The following is a 27,039-nucleotide window of genomic DNA, read 5'->3' on the forward strand; positions in this document are numbered from 1 at the left end:
CAACCAAAATCGAATGAATCTCCAAAGAACTTGTTATATTTTTATAAACCACAGAAACCCAAAGCTAAAAAATGTAATATTATATATGTTTGTATCTATGTATATGTACTATATGTCTGTCGGTGTGTATATATGTGTGCAAGGTATTTATTTAACAACCAAACTTTTTGTTACACTGTTTCCTTGTGTGTTTGCTGGGCGATTTTCCGTGCAAAAAATACGAGTACAATAGGATCTAGCAGTAAGCCAAACTGAGAAGCAACAAGCAACAAGCAAGAAGCAAATCTAGCCTCGAGTAGAGTCAAGTAAACGGCAAACTAAGCCACTAACTAAGTGAATCTGAAATTCATGTGTATTATAAAGCAACATAACGAACTTCAAGTTGGAAAACATACAGCAAAGCAAAGCGAAACAAAACAGAACATAATAAAATACAATTATGAAAACTAAAGATGTAGCCAAACAAATTGTCTTTTATTTAACCCAGGGACCCAGCCGGGGAGCCAGCCGGAGAGCCAGCCGGGGAGCCAGCCGGGGAGCCAGCTGGCAAATACATCTTTTTATTTAGCGTAAGGATTGCCTGTTGACCTGGGTCACAGCAGTCGGGCCCTTTTTATCTCGGGAAAAGTTCTGGACAAGCTGGAAGTAAAGTAAATAAAACCGAAATTACCCACTCCCACAGTGCCGGCCAAAAGTACATTAACAGCATATTATCAGCAGAGAAGTAAAGCTGATTACCGCCGGCGACAGTTGTAAACTTCTAAATAACTGTCAAGCCTCGGGTTCGGCTGACAAATTACAAATTTTTACAAAGGACCCCCCGCCCTGGCAACCGGGCGCCGCCTTGGCTCACGCGTCGAATGAGTGATTTTTATTTGCCCAATGCCGAATGCCGAATGTCAAATGTGTGTGTAATTTAACCGGCGTCATGGCAATGCCAGTCCTGTCCCTGAAAGAGGTGCTCCGTACTTGAGTCTTGGAAAGCAATTTGTCATGAGTCCCGCTTCTGTCTGGGGCGACACACACACTTTGAATGCCTTAAATCGCTCGCACCTGTAGGCAAAAGTTGGTGCCACTTCATAGGGAGCTATAAATTTAATTTATTTACCAAAAGGTGACAGACACCACACCGAAAAGTTCCCCAGCAAAGCTGGCCCCACACCTCATCCCACCCCACCCCCCATCCAGCTCTGGCTCAACTTTTTCAGCATTTAAAAAACTCATAAAGAAAAAATTGTGTGGTCGAGGGACTCTCTGCAAGCGTTGATGAAAATTTTGTAGCAAATATAAAATTCAAATACTGTCGCGACAGAAAAAAGAAACGAAAAATATATTGACAGGATGGCGCGGGAATTAATTCTGGTTTGGCGGCGAGTCAAATTAAATAAATTTGCTGAACTTTTTCAGCTCGTAATACATCAATCAATTCGAAAAAATGGTATGAGACACGGTAAAGCTGTTAGTGTGGGTCCTGGGATCATCGCGATTAAGCGCGTTTGCTTTTTCATGGCACTCGGAGAGTGCCACATGCCATTCGTGTGTCTAATATATGGGAAAAGCGGAGTACAGTCCAGTCAATAGAGACATGTCTATAGGTTCTATAAAATGGAAATCTCATTCAGAGAACGTGTCTCTATAATGTCTATATCCAGTATATTCCATGGGTAACACAGAGTCAACCATCTTCTGTGGCTGGATACCCCTCAACTATATTGAGCTGTGCAAAACCACACTGGAGATTGGCATTATAAATGCAAGTCAAAAGCAAAATTCATTCATCAAAGTCGAAAGTCGATGGGGAATCATATGAAATCTCTAGGACGCACTCCACTCCGCGGCAATGCTCGGTAAGTGAGTGATCCCCGATGCCATTGAGGCATTCATCGCTCATAAGACCCGCCAAATTGGGCCGTGACAAGTGACAGACACGCGTCGGGTGCCTCAGACAGAGGCCACTACCTTCGTTCCTCGGTCGACGGTCGACGGTCGAGGGTCGCCGTTCGCCTTATGGCTCATCAGCATTTCAGCATTTAAGGGCACACAATGAGCGTCAAATAGTCCTGCACCTTATCAGTAAGTCAGTCAGTCAGTCAGTCACTCCGTCCGTCACTTAGATGGGGACTACACAACTGTCGGTGACACAGCGGCAATCGTGGAATCAAATTCAGTCTCTTCTGTATATTTTTATGAAATTTTAATAACTTTGACATGTGCTCTGACAAGCGCTCCATCGGAGGACCCATCGCCGTACCCCTACCCATACCCGTGCCCGGACTCGTAGTCGTAGTCGGAGCCGGCATATTGCTTTCGTCAGCTGGGAGTGCTGTGCTGTGTGATACCTATTGTTGTTGCTATCATTTCTGCTGTTGCATGTTGTGTCGCCCAACCCTGCCCCACCCCGCCCCTTTGTTGTTTCTGATTTGCACGACATGAACACGAGCTGAAATAACAAATCTTTTCTAGATTTACGCACGCGGCTGTGTGTGGGGGGTGTGTGTGAGTTTATGGTGGCATCACAATATTTTTATTACAAATGCAAATATTGACGCCATGCAGGGGGGATGTTGGGATCCAAGGGAAGTACGAGTAGTAGTTGTCCTGTCTCCGACTGCCTTGGGGCCTGCTGTTGATGCGGCAAATTCGGCAGCGAGCGAGGCAGCCAGCGATTGGGCTCCAGGGTGGTCTGGGAGGCTGTCCTGTCCCACATGGGGCTGGGGCTGGGGGTGGCACAGCTGATGCTGGTAGGGTTGCTCAGAGCGGAGTAGATGGGTTGTAGTAGATGTTGCCCCCGAAAGGCAATACCCCCAAAGGGATGCCATGGATTAAAATTCAAAAAGGAATCCCTATTGAGCTGTTTCCTAGGTCCAAGAACCTCTTTGTATTGTTTTGACAGACTACTAATGTTCCACAATCTACTACCTTTCAAAGCATCCCTGCTGGCCATTTGAAATTCCCTTTTCCCGCCACACGCCACTGCGCAGAAGCTCTCCCTCCTTGAAACGGCTCTCCGGGACTCGAATTCGCCGCGGCCTGTGTGGAAATGCCGCCAAAGGACTTGGCACGTTGCCCATCATTCAGTTTGCGGCCAGTTACCAGAGCAGGCGCCCACCAAAACGCATCGCCATCTGGCTGAAAGGCTCACAGGCTCTCAGGCTCTCAGGCTCTTAGGCTCACAGGCTGTGGGGCCAGTAAATACAACAAACAAACCCCCAACGTAAAGCAATCGAAACCTGTGACCACTTGTCACACATGCTCGGCGGAAAGTAACCCAAAGTGCCAGTGACAGTTCTGGGTATTGTGTGTGGGGCGCCGGGGGGCTCTCCTCAGGCCCGGCTGGGGCATCGAATTGTAGCGGAGTTCGCGTGTGCGTGTTTCGATTTCGTGGCTCTACTAAAACCGATACAAAACTCCATTTATGTGAGACCTGACTTCTGAAAGAGGTCCTGTGACTGTGCCTGTGCCTGCGAGGCGGCGGCGGCGTCTTGTACGTGTTCTGTGCGCCGCTCTGCTGGCCAAAAGAAACCAAAACGTGCGGCAAATTGCGGCCAGTTGGCGGCAGAAACTGCTGCTGGGCGGGGAAATCAAAAAAGCAAAAGAAGGAAATTCCAATTTAACAAATCGATTTCGGGGCTTTTTTATAGTCCAAGGCGGACAGTCGTATAAATAGAGCCAGTGACAGGCTAATGACAAATTAAATTGTTTGAACAGCCAGCAGGAAAAGCAGGAAAAGCGGAGAAGGAAAAGCGGCCGCGGGCATTAAAAAATTACGAAGCGCGCGTGTGAAAACTTTGAGCTGTTATCGGCCAAAACAACAGCAACAATAAACTGCGATAAAAGCAACAAAACAAACGGGAAAAAGTTTCTTTATTTTTGGTTTTATTCGAAGAGTCGCCCCCGAAACGCCCAACGTTGCCACACGGCCACAGGGCCACAGGACGACCATCAAACAGCAGAACGCAAATCAAGAACGACAATGACGGCGTCGCGGCTCCCGGGCTCATCCTGCTGCGTCCTGCCGGCCCTCCATCAGATCCGGACGCACCGAGCGTGTTGAGCAAGTAAGCAAACAATAAAAACTTTCGCCCCGGCCATGCGAGTGTTGCCTACTTGCAGGCGCAGCACGTGAAACGGAAAAAGAGCACAGCAACACACACACACACACACACACACACACAAGGACACTGGGAGAACGGGATAGAGCACGGGACCCAGACCCAAGACAGACCCCACAGAAAATAACAGAACAGCAAAAGAACAAAACGGAAACACATTGAGCGCCATTTTTAGTGGTTACGTAAACGGGAACTGCTGTCTATGTACTTAAAAGGGCCGTCACCCAATGCTAAACCTCGTTCAGACCCAACCCTCGCCCTCCTCCTCCGTGCGGGTCTGGTGTCTGGACAGCACGTTGCTCTGTCTCTTAATAAAGTTAGCAGCGTTAGTTGTCTGACACTTTGAATACGTACGATTTCAGCCGTCGCGCCGTTTGGCTTGGCCCAGATCCCAGATCCCAGGTCGTCTCGCTCCCTAATGATACAAATCGCACCACTAACAGTGGCCTGGAGATTCGATGAAAACAGAATTAAAAAACTCTCAGGTAGTTTAGATTTAGATGAAGTTCTGGGGATACCAAGTAATTGTGTTTGTTTTGGGTCTAGCACTCGGCAGCATCGATTTATTCTACAAGGAACAGTGGTTGAAAGCTAAATGAAAGAAAACAGAATTAGGCTTACAAATGGTTTTCAATTTCTGTCAATTTATACCAGCAACAATCCCTATTGTGAGTCTATGAAAAGATCTAGGAACAACAGAACAAATGAGCAAGCAAAAAGAGTCCTAACTAGCTGTTCGTTGGACCCTCTTTGAGCGAAGTAGCACCATCAATTCCTGGATATAAATCATACAATGAACAGCGATTACATTGAATAATGAGAGCAGAATAAATAGGGATTTGTTTAAAGTATTTGAAACAATTTTTAAACCATTTCTAGTCAAATCTAAGATGAGCGGGCTAGAGCGGAGAAAGAACTTACTTTTAGAGGAATAATCTTATCGAATCGATTGAATGGGATTTTCCGGTGCAACTCATTTTTCACGCATTTGGGATTTCAACTCTTTTGAGGAATCGACCAAAATCACCGCTTGGCCCGAAACTTTTTTATTCGATTGCTGGCACCCCATTTCCCGTGGATAGTTTTTGCCAATCCCGGATCACAGTGCACAGGAGACTGGGTTCATGCACTGCCTGATACTAGCACTTGGCTGCTGCAGATTCTGGGTTGCGATGCCATTTGGCATTTGCCACTTGATTCGCTGCCGGACGGGCCTCGGAGGCGGGCGCCGCAGACCCGCCCCCAAGTGGCCGTTCGAGTCTCACCTTTGAGCAGCCAGCCTTTGGCCTTTTTTGTTGCACTTGTGAATGGGTTGCGACTTGGCTCTGGCTCTGGCTCTGGCTCCGGCTCGGGCAATCGATTTTCTTGGCCAGGGCTTGCACACAAGGCTGCACCAGCATTTAATTGAAATTCGGCTGGCTCGTTGTTCAAATCAAATTTAGCAAAAGCCCTGAACTACACGTCAGCCCTGTCCCGTCTGCTGCTCGGCACAACCGACACAGAAACTTTTATTCCAGCATCGACGGCGAAACTACATTGCCAGAATGGAACAGAATAGAACTAAAAAAGCAGACACACACGTACTAGGGCAGACAGATAGACAGATAGACAGAAAGACAGAAAGACAGATAGACAGACAGACAGTGGGAGATTGTCATGCACAAATTGAAACTTTTCAAGTTACGCTCGAAAAAGTTTGAATTCCACTAATACAGTGGGGTTTTAGATTGTATAGTTCCAGATACAGACATGTGCACACGTCTATGGATGTTTTATTTGCTGGAAAAACTTTCGAATGGTTTCGAATTCAATGAGATTTGTGCACAGACCGTTACCCATTCCATGTGTAAGACAATATGCCGCTCCCTGTCCTGATCTGCTCTGCTCTGTTCTGTTCGTTTCTGTCCTCTCCTGATACGGCTAATACCCTTAAAGCCGGCAAATATTTACGCATAAATGTTTTAAATGTAAATGCCTCTCCATTCATTCTGGCAATATCTCATCGGCATCCCCATCCCCATCCCCATCTCCATCTCCATCCCCATCGTCTCGAATGTCTTTCGATAAATGGCTGGATAAATGATAAATAGAATGAATGCCTTTAGGCATTTCTGTGTGCCTTCTCTCCCCTGGACGGAGTGTGTTTTTGTTGTTCTGCCGATTGGCTCGTCTGCTCGGATTTGGCTCTAAGCTAATCAGATTCATGGCTGGCATAATGATGCGATGCACACCATAGGCTGCGTTTCTGATTGAAAATTTAATTAAAGAAAGCTGTCAATGGAGCCGAAGAAAACATTGACAGCATCGGCTCTCCTCCTCTTCGATTCCGGCGATACTCTCAGAGCTATAAATATTCAGGCTTGGCTCGTAAATGGTTTTTATTAACCACAAATCGTTCACACCTTGATAAAAGTTCCCCCAAAATACCCAACCAATCCGAACCGATCGGATCCGTGTGCAATGACCACAGGACTTTTAGGTTGTGTTGCACACCATTTGCTGCTCAATCGATGAAAGGCTTCAGGAAAACACGTCAAGTGTGGCATCGGGAAACAAAGAAACGAGGAAACCACAAAAAGCAATACACAGACCTTGATTCGGTTCCCAGTTTGCTCAATCAGCTAAGCAAATATTTGCAGCCGAAGCCGGAAATATGCCCAAGAAAGCATTTAAATCAGTTTCGCATTTTGCTCGGTCTCTCGTCCCTCGTCCCTCGACTGGAAACGGAAATTCCCCTTCGCGTATTTTACTGGCCGCTAAATACCATGAATGGTATTTGCCAACGACTTAACCCGGGCCCAAAAGGAGCAACGAAACTAGCAAATTAATAATATTAGTGGCGGGCAGGGATTCCTCCTGGTGGTCCCTCGTCTTGTGGCTGGTTCGTGAGCCCAGGCGACAATGCCGGATTGGCGGCTCAACGCTTTTCTCATTAGAAAGACTTCCGTTGGGGGCCGACACTCAGCCGCTCTGAAGATGCCACAATTCACCCAGAGACGGCCATAGCCAGTGTTTATGTCATTAAGTGCCGCCCGACACTCAGAGACATCTGTCCGTGCCCTTGGCATGCCTGGAATTGTCTTATTTGTGTGGCTGGCTGGCTCTTTGGGACAGATTATTGTTTAGAATATTGTAATGTGGCAAAGCCAAATAAAGTGGAGTGGCTGCAATGCAGAGCCCGAGGGGTGTTGGAGCGAAAGATAGCACTCGTTGAGTTTGTTTTAAATATATAGATCGAAAGATTAAGAGGCGTTTCCTTAAGTCTTCAGTCAATCATCAGACAGTACCACTTGAGAGCCAGGCAAATATTCCAGCTAGAATCTATCACGACTTTGTGTAAATCCTCTGTTTATACTTCCAGGAATCTTCCAAGTCCTGTTTTAATCCTGCCAAAAATGATTTCCCCAAGTAAACTCAAACTTCCCCAACTCCACTCAGGAGTCAAGTTTTAAGAGGATTGTCTGTATTTCAAGGGTTGAGCTGGGCAAATTCCCCAAATACCAGCCGGCAATGGTGTCCCGCCCGCCTGAGCGAGCCGCCTGCCAAATGAAGTTCCACTCTCACACTACTCGAGGAGGAGAACTTTTCGGTCTGCCCTCGTTCGCCTGGCAGCTTAAGTATCCTTCATTCGACATGTTTACTTTGCCCCTCGCCTGGCCCCTTGGCTTGGCTTCACTCCACACTGCTTTTTGTCTTGCCTCTGGTTGGCTGCTTGCAACTTTAGAAACCATTGAGAAAGCCTTTTGTGTGTTAGTTAAAGGTTCGACGCGGCCCGGCTCCGCTCTGCTCTCTCTTTCCGTTCTTGCCTCTTTTTTGGGTTTAACTTTCATTTTTTTGTTGTGTCAGGCATGTGTAGGGGAAGGGCTTTGCGCTGCTCGCTCGACCCATAGGCCCTGTCGGCCTAGGCCATTGTCTCCCAGGGCGTTCTTTTTTTCGTTATTTTTTTCCCCTGCTGCTGCTGCTGCTGCTGCCATAAAACTCTATACATATATTATTTATGCTATTATTGATTTTATACATGGGTTCAGTGGAGTCAGAGGTGGACCCCTGGGGCAGGCAGGCACCGCCGCTTCAGATTAACGTGTCGCCATCGCCGGGCGCAAAATGGAATCATTCTTCAACAAAATGTATAACCAACTTCGCGAGAGCTCATCAACTTTCCTTTGAGCCGTGCAATTTGTAAGTCTCGACCGAAAATTGAAGAAAAGAAAAACGACAGAGAGAGAGCGAGAGCGAGACGACAATGTTAGTTGCGGTCTCTTCTTTCAATTTATTTTGGTAACACGCGGCGGATACGCAACTTCAACTAAGTTGCGGTCTTTCAAGGCAGGGTTTGCCCCCAATGCGGTCAAGGCATTTTCATTTTCATTCTTTGGCGGTTCGGCGGCTGGCCAGCCAGTGACTTTTTGCCTTCTTTTAATTTCGACTTTTTTAACAAAGTTAACCAAATGTTCGGAATTGAATTTGGGACCAGGCCCGAATCATAAATGGTCACTCGGGCGAACTCCTCCTAAGTACACAGCCCCCTCCACTCCGTTCGGGGCTGGCCTACAGTTTATTTACACTGCTAACGCCTAAATTAAATTTTAAGCTGTTGATTTGCATTTCCAGCCCTTGCGAGCCCCTACCAGCCCCCTCCTAGACCAACCCCAAGCCCCACGGCCCGCAGCTCAGGCTCCGCCGCTCCACGTTCTACTTCGCAGATGCGATGCGGTGTTTATTGAACCCTGATTATGTTCAGCAGCGACGAAGCGAGAACAGGCAAAGGAATCAACATCAAAATCAGAATCCGAATCAGGCACAGGCTCATTAGACTTGGCTGAGGGATTCCAGGGAGTGGGTGGAGGGGTAGGGTTTGGGGCCAAGTGCTGCCAGGGAAAATGGCTTCTAATTAAGGAGCTCACACACAGACACACACATTTTGAAATGGAGGCCGTGGCAAACTCATAAAAAAGGTTAAAGTTAAATAAAGCGCAGAGAAAGTTAAAAATGAGCCCGGCTTCCCAGTTGCTACTTGTTTTCGTTCCTGTTTTTCGGTTTTTCTTTGTTTTCACACAAAAAATCTGTTAAGCATTTCATTTTTTTGTCCTCCATCTCGCGGGCGTTTCTTTTTTTCGGGCTTTTTAATGAAATTAGGCTGACTGCCTGCCTGCCATCCAGCCACATCACTCAGCATTATAAATGGGCCAGGGGAGAGGGCCAGGGCGAGGGGTCGAGGCCCGGCAAAATGAAATTAGCCGCGTTCAACAAAACCAAAATCAAATTTTGTACTACAAAGAAGATGAAAAATACACATACATTTATAAGCGAAAGCCAGCGAAAGTACGAGTATCGGCACATAGGGGAATGTCAACGGGCGGGAAGAGGGTACGACTGTCGGTATATGGAATACCTAATTTACGCAACGAACTCATTTGAAATGAAGGCAACGACGATGCCAGCGACAGCAGGGCCAACAATGATCCAGTCGAAGGCAATTCCAATGACTGGGGACTCCAACAAGGACTGGCACTGGAACTGACACTGAGACACTGAGACAGTGAGAAGGACATGGTTTGAGGAATTTCGCTGGTGAAACCAATTTGCAAACAAGTCAACAATGGCTCAAATGGCTGGGAAGTGCGCGTAGGCAATAACCCAGAGTGCACTCGGCTCCTCGACTCCTCGACTCCTCGACTCCTCGTTCCCTCTGTCCTTCGGTTCCGTTATGCAAAGACCCCAGACCACACCATAAGCCAGTTAGCTAACAGAGTACTCGCGTACTTGTACTCGCAGTGTGCTCAGTAAATAGACTCGCCAAAATGAAGCAACTATTGATTGCCAGCAACGCAGTTGGGTTCGATTTTGAACCCTCCCACCCAAAGAACATTGATACTTGGAGCGGAACGCATCCTCCTCCTCGGCATTGATGAGATGTTTGCCATTCTCTGCTTTGTTGGCAGTCTAATGAATTTCCACGATAAACGAGCTATTCTTTCGAATGTTCCGTTTCCACTTCCACTGCACACGCAAACGTGACATGAACTACATTTAATTTGCCTAATTAAGATGCCTGCGACCCCAATCAATGTGAAATGCAACCAAGTGCATTAGCTGTTGTGTGTAGATTAAGTTTAAATTTATGTTTAATTAGGGCCATTAGCACAATACGTCGTACACAGTGCCCTGTAAAAGGACTTTCAGTATTCCTCTGAATAGATTCCATTTTGTACAGAGAGTCTTTTTGCAGAGTCTCGTTTAACACAGTCTCAATTTCCCATTAGTACGGTTGTCGCGTTTCCGAGAAATCTCCTAGTTCTCTGTTTTTCTGTGTCAAAGGTATTGTAGTATTGTAGACTACACAGTTGTCTGTGAAAGGACTTAGACTTATAGTATTCCTTGGAATACAGTCCATTCTGTACAGTACAGAGTCATCTTTAACAGAGTTTCCCAGAAGTACGGCTGACAGGCCAAATTGCCCGTGCCCCAAGCATAAAATCATAGAAGAGAGCGAGAGTGGGTGCATGATGAAAATACGGAAGGGTCCACCTCTCAACGCGCTCTCTTTTCGGGCCGTATTTTGCTCGAGCAAAAGCAACCTTTGTTCCTTTCTTTCCCTCATCAAACAAGGCACCAAAGCGCTCTCAGTAGTGCTGAGCGTAAAATAAGACCCGAAAGAGAGTTAGCGAAGAACTAAAGGGACGCACCGCTCCGATTTAGATAGGGCTAGGAAAACCGACAAAGATCTTATAGAAACCATTCGTTTTTCGGTATACAACTACACCAACGGGTAAATAATTTAGCTCTTTCCATCTTGCTTGTTTTCTTTGATTATACTGGCGGTTTTTCATTTGACAGCTAAAAAAATCGACAACATGGCAAATATATTTCATTTCAAAAACATGTACCAAACCAGTACGAAATTGCTTGCCTACGCAAAGAATAACAAAAAAACACATCCTCAAGATTACTACGAAAACATGTAGCCTGCAAGTGGTAATCCACGCATAAATTTCCACCGTCTCTGCCGCTCCAGCCTCCTCCAGGCGCTCCTTCTTGCTGCTCCCGACGCTGCTGTCGTGGAGCTGCTTGTTAGTGATTGCTGTTACAGCCGCAATTGTTTGCTCAAATCGTTAAAACGTTAATCAAACAGTAAAGAGAGCAAACGACGCGTCCTGCCACCATCAAGCACCGCCAGCCACCGCCAACAATGGGATCCACGTGCACGCACACTCCGGCACACCTGTGACGCAGCCGGTGCCGGTGCCGGTGCCGGCGACGCGGCCTGGTCCTGTGCCAATACCTTTGTGTGCCCCGCTGGTTAAGTGAAACCAACCAGGAGCATTGGCACACAAAACCGCAGCCGTGGGGAGGGAGCACGATAAAGTGGAGGCCAAAACACTGTAACAGAAACTGAGTATCGGAGTAAACAGAGGCAGGGGATGCCAAGAGATGGCGGCGACGTTTGCAGCGGAATTTCATTCGTTTTTAGAGCGCTTTATGTCTTTGTTCCTGCATGGACGCTGGGAACAATGTCCCCAATACATCCGCCCCCAGAAGCACACCCTCTACTACCCACCATTCCGTATGCCAGTCGCGAATCACTGTCTTTCTACACACCGGCCCCAAGGCACTGCCATTCAATACCTAGGGCCCCACAGGCATAACTCTTCAATACCTCAGCCCCTAAGCACAACTCCTGAATGCCTCAATCCCCAGTCGCAGCCCCGAAGCAGCCACAAACACAACGACACCAGCAACAACTACAACCGACGGCCCCCGGGGCCCAGTCTGCGCCACAGTCGTACATGCAAAGTCACTCAATTGATTTTCAGCAGCTCGTTGTCAATTATCTGCAGTGGCTTGGACTTTTGTGTTGCTGGCCATTCATGGCAGGACGTTGGCTGCGCCTCGAGCTACCTATGGCGGCCAGTCTGTCCAGACCTAATGGCATTGCCTTGTGGCTGGTGGCAGTGGCAGTGGCACTGCAAGTGGCAGTGGCAGTGGCACTGGCAGTGGCCTTCATCAATACGCACACAGAGAGACAGAGACCGAAACAGAGACAGTGACAGGGACAGGGACACACGGAGAAATGCACAATGAGACACTTGGTGCACTTTGTCGAGCGTACTTGAACAGTTTCAAGGACACCAATCGCTGCCAACATACACTCACACTCACACTCGCACTCGCACTCGTATACTCGTATTCTTGGCTCAAAAGTATAAATCAGCTGTTGTCCATGATTCATTGAGTAAAATGTTGGCTCTCTCTTTCGGTGACGCTCTCTCGCTCTTGGCCCTTGGGTGTGTGGGCTTGGAACTGTGTTAATATGCGTGGAATTCTCGTTGTTGGCTTTTTGCAGTGCATGCCATTCAATTCCATTAGGCCAAGTCCCTGTCCCCGGCACCACTCCACCACCACCACCATCACCACCACCACAGGCGCAGGCAAAGGCCTCTCCTTGGCACAGCGCCAGTCGTGTGTTTGTTGTTGTTTTTTCCAACTTTCATGCATTCCGCATACAAAATTCTTCTCCATTTCGCCAAAGTTTGGTAAGAGTTAGCCACGTTTTTTCCAAGAGCTCAGTTCGAGTGTAATTCCAAAGAAATATTAAGCGGGAATTGTTTTTCCTTGCCCCCACTCTCATCCTCGAGTGCTTCGAGTGAAATATACGAGAGGACGAACGTTTTAAAAATATCCTTTGGTGGACAGGACCGGACTGGACTGCTTGTGACACAGCAGATTGCACATTAAGGCCTACTTGCGATCCAATTAAAGGCCGTTTCGCCGCTCATCTTGCTGACCCACATAAATAATGCATAAGCCATAATCTACGACATAATGCGTTGCCCAATTGCCCAAGGCCCCCTCACGACGCGGCGTGAGGCAGTCCTGAGTCAGGCGATGGCGGCGGTGGCGGCGGCGGCTCTGGTCTACATTTTCTTTTTATAAACCCCTGGCGAGGCGTTCGTCTGGCAAAACATTATCCAAAGGAAGACGAAAGATTAAAAAGCAACCCAGCCCCAGCAGCAGCAGCAGCAACCAGTCCGGGACCAGTCCCAGTCATTCCCGGACAGCCAGCGGCGATGGTGACGGTGGCGGCGGCGACGGCGGCAGTTAGGTGAAATGAACAGGGTCCGGGCCAAAGGGCAACTGAAATTATGCTACGTGCCCTTCCCGAAGAGTCTTTCATTCCTGGAAAGTTCTGATTTTGCTGCATTGGCCGAGGGCCCGGACAGATCGTAACGCCTACGCGACCAACACGTGACATTCTGCGGCTTACCCTTTTATGACCTTCATATTTATTGCAATAATCGTGTGTCGTGTGATGTGTGTGTGTGGGCTGAGAGAAGTAAATTGAAGCTGGCCAAGGGCACTGCAGGTTGAATCTCGAGCAAGGCCTTGTCACCGTCTCTGTCACCGTTAACGCTTCGATGACTTTTCCATATTGACTTTTCCGTTTCCTTTGTCCCCGTTCGAGTGGACACTGTCAACACTCTAGTCTAATTGAACTTGAATGAAGACAGAGCTTTCCAAAGGCTCTGTTTTCTGTAGTCCAGTCCCCATCGATTGTGTGTCCTTTTGGGCAAACAAATCTAATGGCTTTCTATTTTTAATAATGACTTAACAGCCAGCTCTCTGCCAGCTCTCGGCCAGCTCTCGGCCAGCTCTCTGCCAGCTGGGACATTGAATTGCTCAGGCGGTATGTTAAAGTTTAAGGCCATGAAAATTAATTAAAAACAATTTTCCCTCCACGCACACGTGCCAAGCGACGTATGAGTAATGCTTGCTGCCTTCCCCTGGAAAACATGGCCCCCGTTCCGCTCCTCCTTTGTTTTTATAGTTTTTTGTTTTTTCGTTTTTCTGCTTCTGTTTTTGTTTGGTTATTTCTTTTAATTAGCGCGTGCGGCTTCGAAGCGTGCCGCCGCCGCAGCAATCCAAATGCAGGAAAGCGTCAAACAATTTCCACAGCACACTTTTTGGCGCCCTGTGCGGTATCGCACCACATTATTCCCTTCCAAAAACCAAAGGACTGCAGGGCCACGGGGAAGAAGCACACTTTCATTCTTCATTTCTGAATGAGTGTCATTGAAAGCAGAGCCCTGCAAGCGTATCTAAAGCTTCGGTCTAGCGATGCCCGACTTCCGTTCTTGAATGGTAATGTTTTTGTCTTGGCCACACACACACACTCACGAATCTATGTATGACCATTAAATGCAGAAGGCAGCAGCATGGGGCAGGCATGGGGCTGCCCCTGCTGGCGGCTGGGAGGCATAAATATATCAAAGAGCCGACAAGTAAATGGGCGTATGCTGTTTAAATTCGTTGGTCAACATTCTTGCGGTGCCCTCCATGGACAAAATGCGAACAACAAAATACGGAATACAAAAAATAAAAAATATAAAGCAAACAACACCACCGGCAGGAACAACAACAAGAAAAGCGGCTTTCTCTGTGCTGGTGGATGGCATGCAAATTTTTGGCGGCGCTTTCAGGGTCCCGCATGGCAGTCCCTATGGCTCTGGCTCTGGCTCTGGCTGTGGCTGTGGCTGCGGCTCCTATTGTTTTGCTACTGTGGGGCCATAAATTCGGGGCATGTGAGAGGAAAAGTTTGCAACAACAAATCAATAAAGCTGCCATCAAGTGCCAGCAATGAAAACTAGCCCCATAGCCACTTGCCCCAGAAGCCACTTGCCCCAAAAGCCACTTGCCCCGCACCGCCTCTACATCTATTTATGCATATACTTATGTTGTCGGAGGTACGACAACTATTCTACATGTTTCATGAAGATATGAAAAACAAATTGGGAGCCGAAAAGTTTCTTTTCTTTTGATAAGCCAAAGCGTAGATCCTAAGCATAAAAACATTTTTCACGTCAAAATAATATAAATTTATGCCCCGGGGAAATTGTACCCTACTTCCGAAGTTAATAAAAATACATCAATTATTTTACAAGATAATTTGTCCATCTTTCATAATTTAATCATAGATTCTATAGCCTATGTATATGTAGACTCTCTTTATATTATCCTTCCATAATCGAACTATTAATATAGATTAATATATCCTATATCCCTATACAAAAGATTTATTGCAGCTCAGCCAAAAAATATTTCTTTTACAAGAACAAAGGGCAAAGTTTTCTTGAGAAAGTTTGAAAATTAAGGCTACAGCAGCAGATAGGATATCCTTTCAAGAAAAATATTTGGACAGCTTCCCAAAACTATTAATTTTCGAAAAGAACTCCCACAGACCTGCTTAATTTATTGGCAATTAGCGACACTGATAATAACTCTACATAAAGTTGGTAAAAATGAAAAACTTGAAGTTTGATTCGAGCAGAATTCGGTGCTCAGATAGTTTTCCCTAATTAGTAATTCCCAACTTATGGATAACTGGAAGTCGTGGGAGATTTTTTAAATATTTTTTATCATAGCAGGAGTGGGGGCCGACTATAAACTTTCTCCCGACTTGGCAACATTCAGCAGCTCATGAAGGCATCTTTTTTATAATAAATCTATATACATATATATCAAATATAAACATTGAAACATAATCACGGTAATCCTGTTAGCTTTCGTTTTCTGTTTATTTATTCGTAATTTCTGCTGCCTTTTTCTCTCACTTTGTATTTCGCTCTTTGCTTTGGCCTTATAAATAATTTGACAAAGCGCGAGAGAAAAATGAAATGGGAAAATGAAACATCAGAGACAGTTCATTTAACTTTGAATTGCTTGGTAATTGTGCTCAAATGTTTCGTAAATTTGCTCATTAAGTTCAGCGCGAAAGTGTGTCCGCGAAAGGAGCGGAGTTCCGCGTAATTATCCGGGAATTTAAAGCCTGAGACTTTAAGCGCTTCGGCCAACAGGCCAACAGGCCAGGCCACGCTGCCTGTCCTGCGGCGATCGCATCTCTCAGCTGTCAATATGCAACCGAAAGTGGCCAACCGTAGTGGTCATAATGCTTGCCCCCCAACCACACGCACACATGCGCCACACTCGCACAGACACAGGGGGAGCGGGAGAGGGAGAGTGGGGGAGTGGACGTGGGAGTGGGAGTGAGTGTACACAGTGGGCTATCGACTCGCACAAGAGCAATTAAAAGTCAGAAAATGACCCCAGAGCGTGGCAGCCAGCGCTTTCAATGTTCATTTGCATACGGCCAGCGTCATAATTACATCATAAGTGGCATGCCCCGGCGACGCGTCGCGACGCGGGGATGAACAAAAAAAGCAAACCAAAACCAGCACGAAATCAACTAAAAAGCTAATTACCATCCCAAAGCAATTCAGCCGACAATCTGCTGTTGTCAGTGCGTTTATTAGTTCTACATAATTATATTTTGTAATTTGATTTTTATTTTTGGCCTGCTGTCAAATTGCGCATACGCACAGGTGGACCTTGTGGCCTATGCACCTGTAATGGAAAGCTAATTGTGAGTGTCCGTTAACCAGGTTTGATTGCCGGGGAGAGCCCATTCATCAATAATTCCTGCTGCTAGCCGACCCTCAACGGAGAAGGTCAATGCCGCACAGCACCACCCACAGAAGCATTGTCACGCGATCCGGCCAAGGGCCGTGCGGGCACACTGCGCTTTCCGCAAGAATTATTTATTCATGGACTGTTCAATTCATCATTGGCCACGATTCAAGCTGACATTTCAAAAGCAGTCACTTATCCCTTCAATGGCCGGACAACTATGTAATTAGTGACTGCATTTGAGCCCGGCTAGTAGCAGGGCGTGAATCTGCGGCACGAAGTGAAATGAAATTCGCTGCCAACTGGGGGACTTAAAGTATTTATTCCTTTAATTCATTAGTCAAGCTCTAGGGCAAACACGGCACCTCGGCCAATTCCCGCTTTGCGTGCTCCTGCATTAAATTCTTTCATTACCTTCCGGCCCCACCCCTCGTCCAACGTGCTTGGCATGCCAGCACTCCCAGGGGGGAACAGGATTCCCCACCAAAAAATAGTTCGACGACTGTGGGATACCTACATATATGCTACAAACACTAGCAGATACGTTTCTTTTTGCTGATATTTACTATTCACGCAATTAGGATGATCGCCAGTTATATATTATCCAGCATTTATCAGCCCCGAACCCAGGTATTCCTACATCGCTGCCTGCTACATACATTCGCACCCATTCCATACACCTTTGCGGTATTCTAACAATGGGTAGCAGCACACGATGCGCGATACACGAATTCACGATACAATTAATGGCCACCAGGAGGCTCGACGTCGGGCCACATTTGATTTGTACTTATATGAATCAGCAGCGTTGTACGAATCTGATTTCCGCGGCAGAAGCGAGCGGAAAAGAAGAATGAAATCGAACAAATATTTATAACCCAATCGCCTGCCCCGTCGGCTTCTGTCTGTCAGTTAGTTGGCAGCACGGCAGGAAAAGTCACGCCAGGATGGCAGACGGGTAAACTATAGTAATTGAAAGCGATATCCTTGCGCGGTCTCTCCTCAAGGGCACCGAGGCCTGGTGACTGGCCGGCGCCAGCCACTGAGATTGGCCGAGGGACGTGCGGACTCCAGTCCTATTATCCGATTGCTGGCGCGGCACTATTCACGTTTTCCCTGCCAATACCGATGTGGCATGTAATTTGATTATATACAAGCTTCTATCTCCATCTAGGACCGCACAATGTTTGTCTAATTGACAGTAATTAAACGAATGCTCAGGCCAGGGCCACAGCCACTGCGAGAGCCAGGGCCAGGGCCAGTGGCACTGCCGGAGTCAAAGTCAGAGTCAGAGTGGCGGCAAATTTGCCACATCAGCCCGAATGTCATAGCCAAATTGATGAATGATGACCCAGGTCGAGTCCGATGGGCGATGGGCCAGGACTGGGTAGAGCAACAGCTCTGGCATGCGTGTGGCCGTAGATTGGTTGGGGCTGGGGTGGTCCGGGAATCCTGCCAGGAAAATGCAGAGTCATTCGCATATTAAATAAAAATCAACAGAACAAAGTGTTGCGCCCTGACACAGCAGCAGCACAGCACAGCAGCGCAAACATGGCATGCCTGGAGGATGGACTGAGGGACGGACGGCAGCGACTGAGATTTTCAAATGCCAATGTCAGTGCCATTGCCATTGCTGTTGCTGTTGCTTTAGCCATTGCTACTGCCACTGCCACTGCCATTGCCATTGGGGGACCCTGACGTGTATTGCCAAAAATTCGATTTTCGATTGGTTGTCGTTCGCCTTTGTGCCCGCTGTGACCTCGCTGTCGTCGGAAGACCTGAATGGCAGCAGCAGCAGCAGCAGCAGCAGCAGAAGCAGAAACATTGTGTTGGCTGCACATTTCCACATACACGTGCGGCTGGGCGGGCGTATCTGTGTGCGATAATGCGGCTGCTGCATTTGCAATTTGCTAAATTCATCGGATGCCAAGCCAGACCATGCAATGGCAACGGCAACGGCAGCAGAAATTGCACCAACAGCCACATGGAAATGCAGCCAGCAGTGAAAAAGTTTCAGCTTGGGCTTCCACAGAAACTGTTGAAGGACTCGCCCACCTGTCCGTCACCGGATTTATGGCCAAAGGCTTTTCGGCTGTTTTCCCTCTTACCAACGCTTCAACAGAGTCCGGGGATTGCTTCGATTTTTTGCTTTGTTTTTCGTCCTTTTTTTTGTTGCTGCCGGGGGTCAGAGTTTCGGACTTTAAGAGTCTTGAAGTAGCAAAAATATTATCCCAAACTCATTTCAATATTGTTGGGGAATTGTTGGGGGCTTCATTCAGATTTTCGAAAGCCCATAAATGTTTTTGTTTTCGTTTCAGATTATTCTACCAGTACAAATGGTATAAGTCCGCCGAGTTTTAAATTCCCATTCGGATTTGTATGGGTTTTTTTCGTTGATGAGTTTCATAAAATATAAGTTTTTCCCGATAAAACTTTGGAGTAGGAACTAATTGCCTGTCGAGCCTGTCCCTTCAATCTCGTTCCTAAGAAACCAAATCTCAAGTGAAGTCCGACAGCCAGTCAGTCAGTCAGTCGGTCTGTCAGTCGGGTAAATCAGTAATGACATCTTATCAATCAGTTCGACAGGTGGAAGGACTGCTTCCGGGGATGAATCCTAATTAATTTTTGATGCTGGAGCGGCGATAAGGCCACAGCAGCCTTTATGCAGGTGGACTCGACATCAAAGTGGCCGCAAGCGGAGTGCCGGGCACACGAATAATCTTGCACGCTCCTGTGGCTCTCACACAAAGCCGACTCGAAGCCTTTTTCGGCTTGGCTGAAATTTGATTAAGTGAGTGCCAAAGACCGCAGAACGGGCGGAGGGAGGGCCATCAATTTGAATCAGTTGGTTGGGGCCCAATAAATAAGGTCTGCAGAGCCGTCTCTGCTGAGACGCTGAGACGCTGAGACGTCCGCCATATTAGCAGACATTTTTAACAATTCACCGTAATGGCCGGGGATCAGTTTTGGCCAAGGTGAGCCACCATCCAGCCAGCCAGACAGACTGCCAGGCAAATGAATGTTTCAGCCGGAATGGCGTCATTTAATCAGGCAAAGTGATTTTTCCACTCTCCACGCACACACGGCAGATACTTATGCACAATAAACTTATCATTTGTGTGTCTGTGTGTGTGCGAAAGATACGACAGGATGTAGGAGGAGCAGCAGGAGCAGCGGGAGCTCACGTAGACAGGAAGCCGACACAGTGCCAGCTGATGTTAAGGTAGTTTAACCTTACGCAGCGACCCAACGGTAAATCTACGCCCGCTGTCATGCAAAGTTCCCAGAGCCGTGCCCCAGAGTCGGCCCCAATCCCAGCTCCGAACCCGACTCCAAGCGGTCCTCGATGTGCGTGTCTGCCTCGCGACTTTTCCTCTCTACTTGCTCGTTTTTTCTTCTTCTTCATTTCCCCAGGAGGCGGAGGGAAATTTATTACCATTTTGCAGTTATAATGTTTCAATATCTCTTTGAGGGGAAATAGAAATGGAGAGATGCAGAGATGGAGGCCTGAGGCCGGTGTGCCCATTATCGCAATTTAAGCACGATTCTGGCGGATATATATCCCCCGCTTAGGTGCCCCCCCAGACAGACCGCTACGTGATGCATGAACCTTTGCTGGAGGGAGGAGACGCTATGCCTAAAATGGTTAAGTCCCAACATTTTGGGCACCAATTGGGGTCAATAATTGGGGGCAAAGAGCCCGAAGCATGGCTGGTTAAGCCAACTAATTGGCATGTGCCGGCCTCCTAATGAGTTGCCAAAACTTCAGCCACAGCGGCCCCAAAACAGCTGCGTCAGATACATTTCAAAGTGGAAATGGCAACGAAATGAGTCGTCTATTTCATTTGATTTCATTCGATTTTAATTCCTGCAACAATGTGGGAACTGCTGGCCTGCATCTCATTGTTTCGCTTTACATTTCCACAGAATTTCACGAATGGCGGGAAATAATACCTGGCAGTTACACCACATATACAATATTAGTTTGCATTTGCCTTTTTCAGACATCATTATGCTTCGAACAATGGCCAGAATCAGTTACATTCGAATGAGTGGAAATAATTGCAAAAGGATGGTGCTGTCTGTGCTGTCTGAATGTTCATTTGAATGCGAAACATCATGGTCCATGGCAGACCACAGGCACGTCTCTCTAGAATGGAGCACCACTTCGAAGTGAATTATAAATCGGTTTTAAGCACAAAATTGTAATTAAAGGCTACTCGAAAAGGTCATAATATCGGGCATATAGTATTGTTCTGTAAATCAACAAAAACACCACTAGATTACGGCCTGTCAAGATTCAATAACCATTTATTTAATTGGAAGAATAACATTTGTATTGTTCCCAAAAAAAGAACAAATAATGTGCACAATACGATGTTAATAATGCCATAATTAATCCGGTCATGAAAAGAACATACATATCCCGCAATTGTCAAGTTCACAATAAAACATTAATTAATTTGATTCAATTTGGTTCAATAGTTTGAACAGTTTTCCAATTACGCGCAGTGCCATCGAGTGGAGATAGTCCTTGTAAGGGAGTTGATACCCAATAAAACGGTTTTCAATGGAAATTGAAAACTGCAGCTGCTTGATAATGTTGGGTTTTTTTTCCGATATGCTGCTACTGGTATTTGTAAAAGTACGAGTATCTATTGTCACGCGGCGGCACCCACATAAAATGCAATCCGTGGCAAATATTCGGTGTGGAAAGCATTCGATGCAAGTGGTGCAAAACATTTTATGCTTCATCAGGCCGAAAAAGCCAAAAGCTTTTGGTTTCCCAGAAGTGGGGCAGGGGCATGGGCAGGGGCAGGGGGGCAGGCGTTTATGGGCGGCATGGTTTGGTTCGGAAAGAGAGACTTTATCGGGCCAACTACAGCTATCGGTTGTGCAGGATGCTGCCACCGCAGTGGCAGAGGAAGTGGCAGGGGCAATTGCAGAGGCAGTGCCAGTGGCAACGGCAACGGAAGGGGAAGAGGAAGCGGCCCCAGCTGCTACACTTTTCCAATTTACACATTCTATCATTGGTTATGAAATTTTCATTAATTTTCCCACACACTCGTGTATACTCGAATACTTAATGAAAGCAGGAAAACATACGCCAGAGGTCAGCCTCTGTCCCGATGCGGCGGCCCGGCAAATGAAATTGTTCAGTTTATTTAATTGTTTGGTGTTTGGTGTTTGTGCAACCGCCACTCGGGCTCATTTGGGATGCAAATGCGGCCCGGATCGCGGATAAACAACAACATTTTTTGGGGGCTGCAATTTATTTAAATTAAATTATTAAATACATAGTTCGTACGAGCAGTATATATAGATATAGGTATACTATATGTTGTATGTATGTACATCATTAGTTTCTCGCGTAGTGCCTATTTGGTATGCATATGTGGGGGGTATTGGCGCTGTGTATGCGGCGCGGCGCGTCGCGTCGCGTCACTTTGCCTCGAATTCGGCTGGCTATGATGTGGGTTAAGTAAGCTTATGAGGCCACGCGGGCTGGCCTCAACCTTGTCCTGGGTATCGTCCTCGTTTGTCGTTTCCGTGCTGCTCTGTGTCCTTGTGTCCTTGTCGTGACTCAATCGCCGCCGCTGCCAGCACTGCCGCATACTTGAGCACGTTTGCCCAGGCGCGGCTTGAACGGCACCGATTTCTTCATCATGCGCGACATGAACTGGCCGCCAGCCGCCTCCCCGCTGGCCCCCCCGGCGTCCAGGAGCTGCTGGAAGTCAATGCTGCGTCCAAGGCGTGGCGTGCGCACGCGAAAAGCGGGCTCGCCATTGCTCTGCACTGTCAAGGAAAAGGCAAAGGCAAAGGCAAAGCAAAACCAGAAGCGAAAGCGAAAGCGAAAAAGGATTTAGAAAAAATGCCAAAATAATCGAGATGATGGCGTGAACGTGTTTGGGGCACCAATTAGAGCAGCGCTCCGTTGCGTATACGCAGCGTGTGCCACGGCGTTACACTTACACTGTCGCAGCTTCTGCAGCAGCAGGTAGTAGGTCAAAGGCGGCATGCTATCCAAGTCGAATTCCTGTGCCTGTGGCGGCAGCGGAGCCACGGCCGCAGCCTTTTGCGACAAACTGTTCTCCTCCAGCTCGTCAATGATGTCAGTCAGCTCTTTGTACTCGCCCATGGCCCGCTTATGGCGCGCTTCCGTCATCGCAGCGCGCACCGCATCGGCCCCGCCTCCCGCCGACGATCCTCTGGCAGGGCCTGCGCTGATGTGATTTGCCAAATCCAGTTTGTTTGCGCCCTGCACAAATAAAGTGCCACGCGGCAAGGAACAGAACAGAACAGAGCAGAACAGAGAAAATGCGGCACGCACATAAGAAAAGAACAGGAAAAATATTTGAGATATTTCCTTGGAGGTTTTTGGGGCCCAGGCGAAGAGGAGAACCTTTCAAACTGTCGACACGTGTTAAGTTATTTTTATGCTGCCTATTTATGCCCCTACGTGCGCTGCACACACACACACACACACCCACACAACCAAGGTCTGAAAGTGCGGCTGAGAGTGTGAGTGCAGGAGTGCGTAAGTGCGTAAGTGTGCGAGTCAAGCACTTTATTGTTTCAATTTACAGCCCGGCGGCAGGCTGGCAGCAGTGTGTGCCGCTTGATTAGACAACTCAATGTAGATTGAAATGCCAACACCTTAAATCGGCTTGTAAATCGCACTTCACCCATAAACGCTTACTCAGTTCGAGTATCTGTATGCGTGTATGTGTGGGCCTGAAGGGAGACGATTTCTTCACATTTTCCGTACAGCTGGGGTGTGTTCTCGAAACCCGAAACAATCGAAAAGCAGCCGTGCTCTTCGGTGCAACGACCTTCATCGAGTACAGGGCATCCCCTAGTCGGGGCGCTCTTTCTTGTTTTGTTTCAATATTAAGTTCGTTAGGGAATTATGTATTCGATAAAATATTCATGGAAAGTTCGCCGGAAGACAAAATATACACAATTTATTTATTTCCGTGACCTCTGGCACTGGCAGGAACACTCTTTGGTGTTGCGAAAATCACCTCGGACTTGCTTTACGAACTGAGCTATTCACATTTGAAATATGCTCAAAAATATTGTACTGTCCTTCTTTCTGTCTATGGCAATACACCTAATGTTGTATTTGATACAACTAAGAGGGTCCTGAGTCCTCTCTTCCCCTTTCCATCAGCATTTTCCTGCTTTAGTCCACCATTCTGTATGGAATAAAACATTCTCCAAGTACCGGGCATTAATTCGGTTATCAATATTCATGGACAGAATAAATTACGTATACGACGGGGAACTCTGACCGCGTTTAACTTTCAAATAGAACTGGAACTGGAATCGATTTCCTTTTCCGAAAAAGATGCTACCACAGATGCAAATGACAGAAAGGAAATTGAAGCTCGAGCTGCACCAGAACTCAGAATTTCAATGGCATTACTGCTGCTGAAGTTACGAATAGTTTTACCAAATTTCCGCCCGACCTTGTGCGGTGCAGGGTGCAGGGTGCAGGGTGCAGTGTCTCAGGGACAGCGAGGAAGAGAGCAGCTTAACGCGTAACGCTTGTGCACTTGTGCCCGGGCAAATAAAACTAATTAAGTGGCGCTTGTTCGGCAAGCGGCCCGCCCCGCGCACTCACCTGCAGGGCCTTGGCCTGGCTGGAGACGAGGACGTAGCAGGATGCCGCGATAAGCAGCAAACTGCCATAACTCGGTCTACACATAACTGGCTCTGGCACACAGACTCCGGCACGAACTCGGGGCACAAACTCGGGGTCCGTTAAGCGTTCTGTTTTAGTCTTTTACGAGGACCCAGGCGACGGCGGAGCTGGCGATAACAACTCTCTTGGACCGCGTTGCAGGACAACTGATGGCAGTCCCGAGGCGATTCGCAATTTTTATAGCCCCGTGCGCTGGGCCCCATGCGAGCATGATTAGGCCCTTGAATGACAGTCGCTAAATGATTTGTTATGCACGCTCTAATGCCAGCAGCAACAGGCGGTCGGAGAGGACTACTGCCCGCTGGTCAGCGGGGCAAATAAGCGTTAAATCCCGAACGGAAGTGCCAACAATTTGTCCTACACAGAGAGGAGAGCACGGAGAGAGCGAGAGCCGGGAACAGTGGAGCTCAGAACGGTTTACACTGGCATTCCCAGTGTACGAGTGCGGGGACAACCTCCTGCTTTATGCAAATCAAAGCGCGTGAAAAACCTGCCACGCCCCAAATAGCCGGGGTATTAATGCCAGCACCAACGCCCCTGCAGACACGTCAATGCGAATGCCGCTGCCAATCGATCAATCTTGTTTAAATGTTGACAGTTGTCTTCACATTGTATCCCAGCTTGAGGCTTGTTTGTCGCTGGCTGTGGCTGTGGGGGGGGAAAGGCTTGCTTGTTGGCGTTGGCGTTGGCCCACTGCTGGCTTATTTAAATGCCATTTCCTGAGCCGCATTAGGTTCAATTTGTTGGGCAAACAGCTGCGCACCTTGGCTGACAACCAGCAGCCGGCTCACTCCTAACACGAAAAAAGACACGGCCCGGCCCGAAGGCAAAAGTTTGTCGTCGGCGTCCTGCCGCCTGTCAGCAGGCATTTTCGATCTGATTCGAAAACTTTGATTGTCGATTGTCAAATCAATTGGTCAACACGGGAATCTGGCTGGCATAAGCCCTGGAACCTCTGCATTCTGCATGCTTCACGGGGTTTCGAACGAGGGAGATCTTTCATTGTCCTGCCATCCGTCAGAGGGCTGCAAATCACGAGTATTTTCAATTAACACACCACTGCCCCAGCTCAGACCTCGACAATCCATCAGAGTCGGTTTTCCTTGGAGCTGAAACTGCTGTTGCCACTGCTGTATTTGCAACAGTTGCAACATCCCATTCCGGAGACTGAAAAGCTGCTGCCCGAGTGTTTATTTTCGCCACTAATTTACACAAACACGACCCGAACCCGAGACCCCGAGACCCCCAGAACCCCCACCCCAAACGCTGACCCCAGAGCTGGCATTTATTTATTTAGTAACTCAATGTGGAGCAGCAGCTTTTCCCCCTGCCACAGCTCTGAAGGATTTATCTATTTGTCCAGGGCTTAAAATATTTCTGTTAAAAAGAAACAAAAACTGTGAACGTAACGTTTAGTCCATGGGATACCTCTCAATCGGCTTTGTTTATTTGGAAACTCAGCTGAAAATAATCTACAAAAGCCCACAAGCTCCAATCAAAGAGTCCCACATGAGAGATTATAAAAGAAAAGATACTTATTTTCGATAAAGCGATGGAGAATTAGAGTGTATAAGCCGCCCCAGAGCTTGGCCAGTAGAAGACTAACTAGAAAAGGAATATCCTTAATTAATACAAATATACCCCTGGTCCTCAAAGAGTACCTTCTATAATGGCAGGTTTATTTAGAATTCCTCATAAATTGTCTGGAATTTCTAATAAATGGCACTAGCACATTCACAGTTGCCTTAACACCTGTCAAACAGTAACTAATGGGACTAATTCCTATTGATAAGTGCACTCTGCACACCTTGGCCCCATTTGCTGCAGCCAAAGCCAAGGCCAGAGATACCGATGGATGCGATTCAATAAGTTTGCGGCATTAATGTTTGCTCTGCGAATTTGCCACTGGTTCAATTAGTTGCCCTGGTGCGCTTTATCAGTTGGCTAATGCTCCGGCGCTAAGTCGCCAAGTGACGGGACTGCTAATGCCCTTCAACAGCCTTCGGGCAGCACCCGCTGGAGGCTGGGTGTCGTTCGGCCGGGGCCTGGCCGAGTTCCGGCGAAGGGATTTAATTGAATTAGTTGTGTCCCGTAAGCGCCGCTTTGAAGTTTGCACTTTGCACCCGCCCACACGCCCGCATCCGCATCCGCATCAGCATCAGCACCGGCCGATATCGGTCCAAGGCCTGGTCCTTGCGCACTTTCTGTTGACCCACGGAGCAGGCTCTGTTGACATTCAGGCGCTTAGGCGGAACTCGAGTGCCGGAAGGGCAACGGCTTTATGGAGTTTCCGTCAAGTCCAGCACTCGCCCAGTGCCAGGGAAATAATTAAGCTAAGCAGAGTGGGAGAGTGGGAGAGTGGGAGGGAAGGACTTTGCCAGTCGGGCAACCAATAAATAATGGCGCATGAAATTTATAAGCCACCAAAGTGGGCCACGACAATGATGTGGTTTTTATCCCCCTCGAAAATCCAAGTATTAAAACATTTAGTTGCCAATCTTGGCAGTGGAACAGTCCTGGCAGTCCCTGGTCGGACCCGGCAAACAAGCCAAGCTGACAGCCGAAGGACAATGTAACGAGCAGCGAGGACTCGGCAATGGGTCTGAGAATCTCGGCAAGGCTGCCATTGTCTCACTCCATCAATCTCTATTTACTGTAATAGATGTACATATACGAGTATACTTGTATATGTTTAGCTGTGTGTGTGTGTCTTACAGCACTTATAAATCCTTAAAAATATTGAAATCAAGACGCTGA

General features: G+C 47.5%; 2 protein-coding genes across 3 annotated transcripts in view; one reads left to right on the top strand and one right to left on the bottom strand.

Annotated features, from left to right (window-relative positions):
* The first annotated feature begins 2,822 nt into the window (after window positions 1-2,822).
* LOC6896783 (octopamine receptor beta-3R-like) overlaps window positions 2,823-27,039 on the top strand; it is a 35,515-nt gene continuing 11,298 nt past the window's right edge. For both annotated transcript variants that reach the window (XM_002136953.3, XM_003736206.3), the window contains exon 1: window positions 2,823-4,058. The gene's annotated coding sequence lies outside the window, so the exon portion shown is untranslated. The remainder of the gene's footprint in view (window positions 4,059-27,039) is intronic.
* Window positions 22,155-24,437, bottom strand: Hug (protein hugin). The gene is made up of 3 exons (XM_001357749.4): window positions 24,202-24,437; window positions 22,548-22,833; window positions 22,155-22,370 (listed from the first exon to the last, which is right to left on the bottom strand). The coding sequence occupies exons 1-3, from the start codon at window positions 24,283-24,285 to the stop codon at window positions 22,159-22,161; spliced, it is 582 nt and encodes a 193-aa protein (XP_001357786.3). The 5' UTR covers window positions 24,286-24,437; the 3' UTR covers window positions 22,155-22,158.

Source organism: Drosophila pseudoobscura, chromosome 2 (genome assembly GCF_009870125.1).
Source record: "Drosophila pseudoobscura strain MV-25-SWS-2005 chromosome 2, UCI_Dpse_MV25, whole genome shotgun sequence".
Taxonomy (NCBI): domain Eukaryota; kingdom Metazoa; phylum Arthropoda; class Insecta; order Diptera; family Drosophilidae; genus Drosophila; species Drosophila pseudoobscura.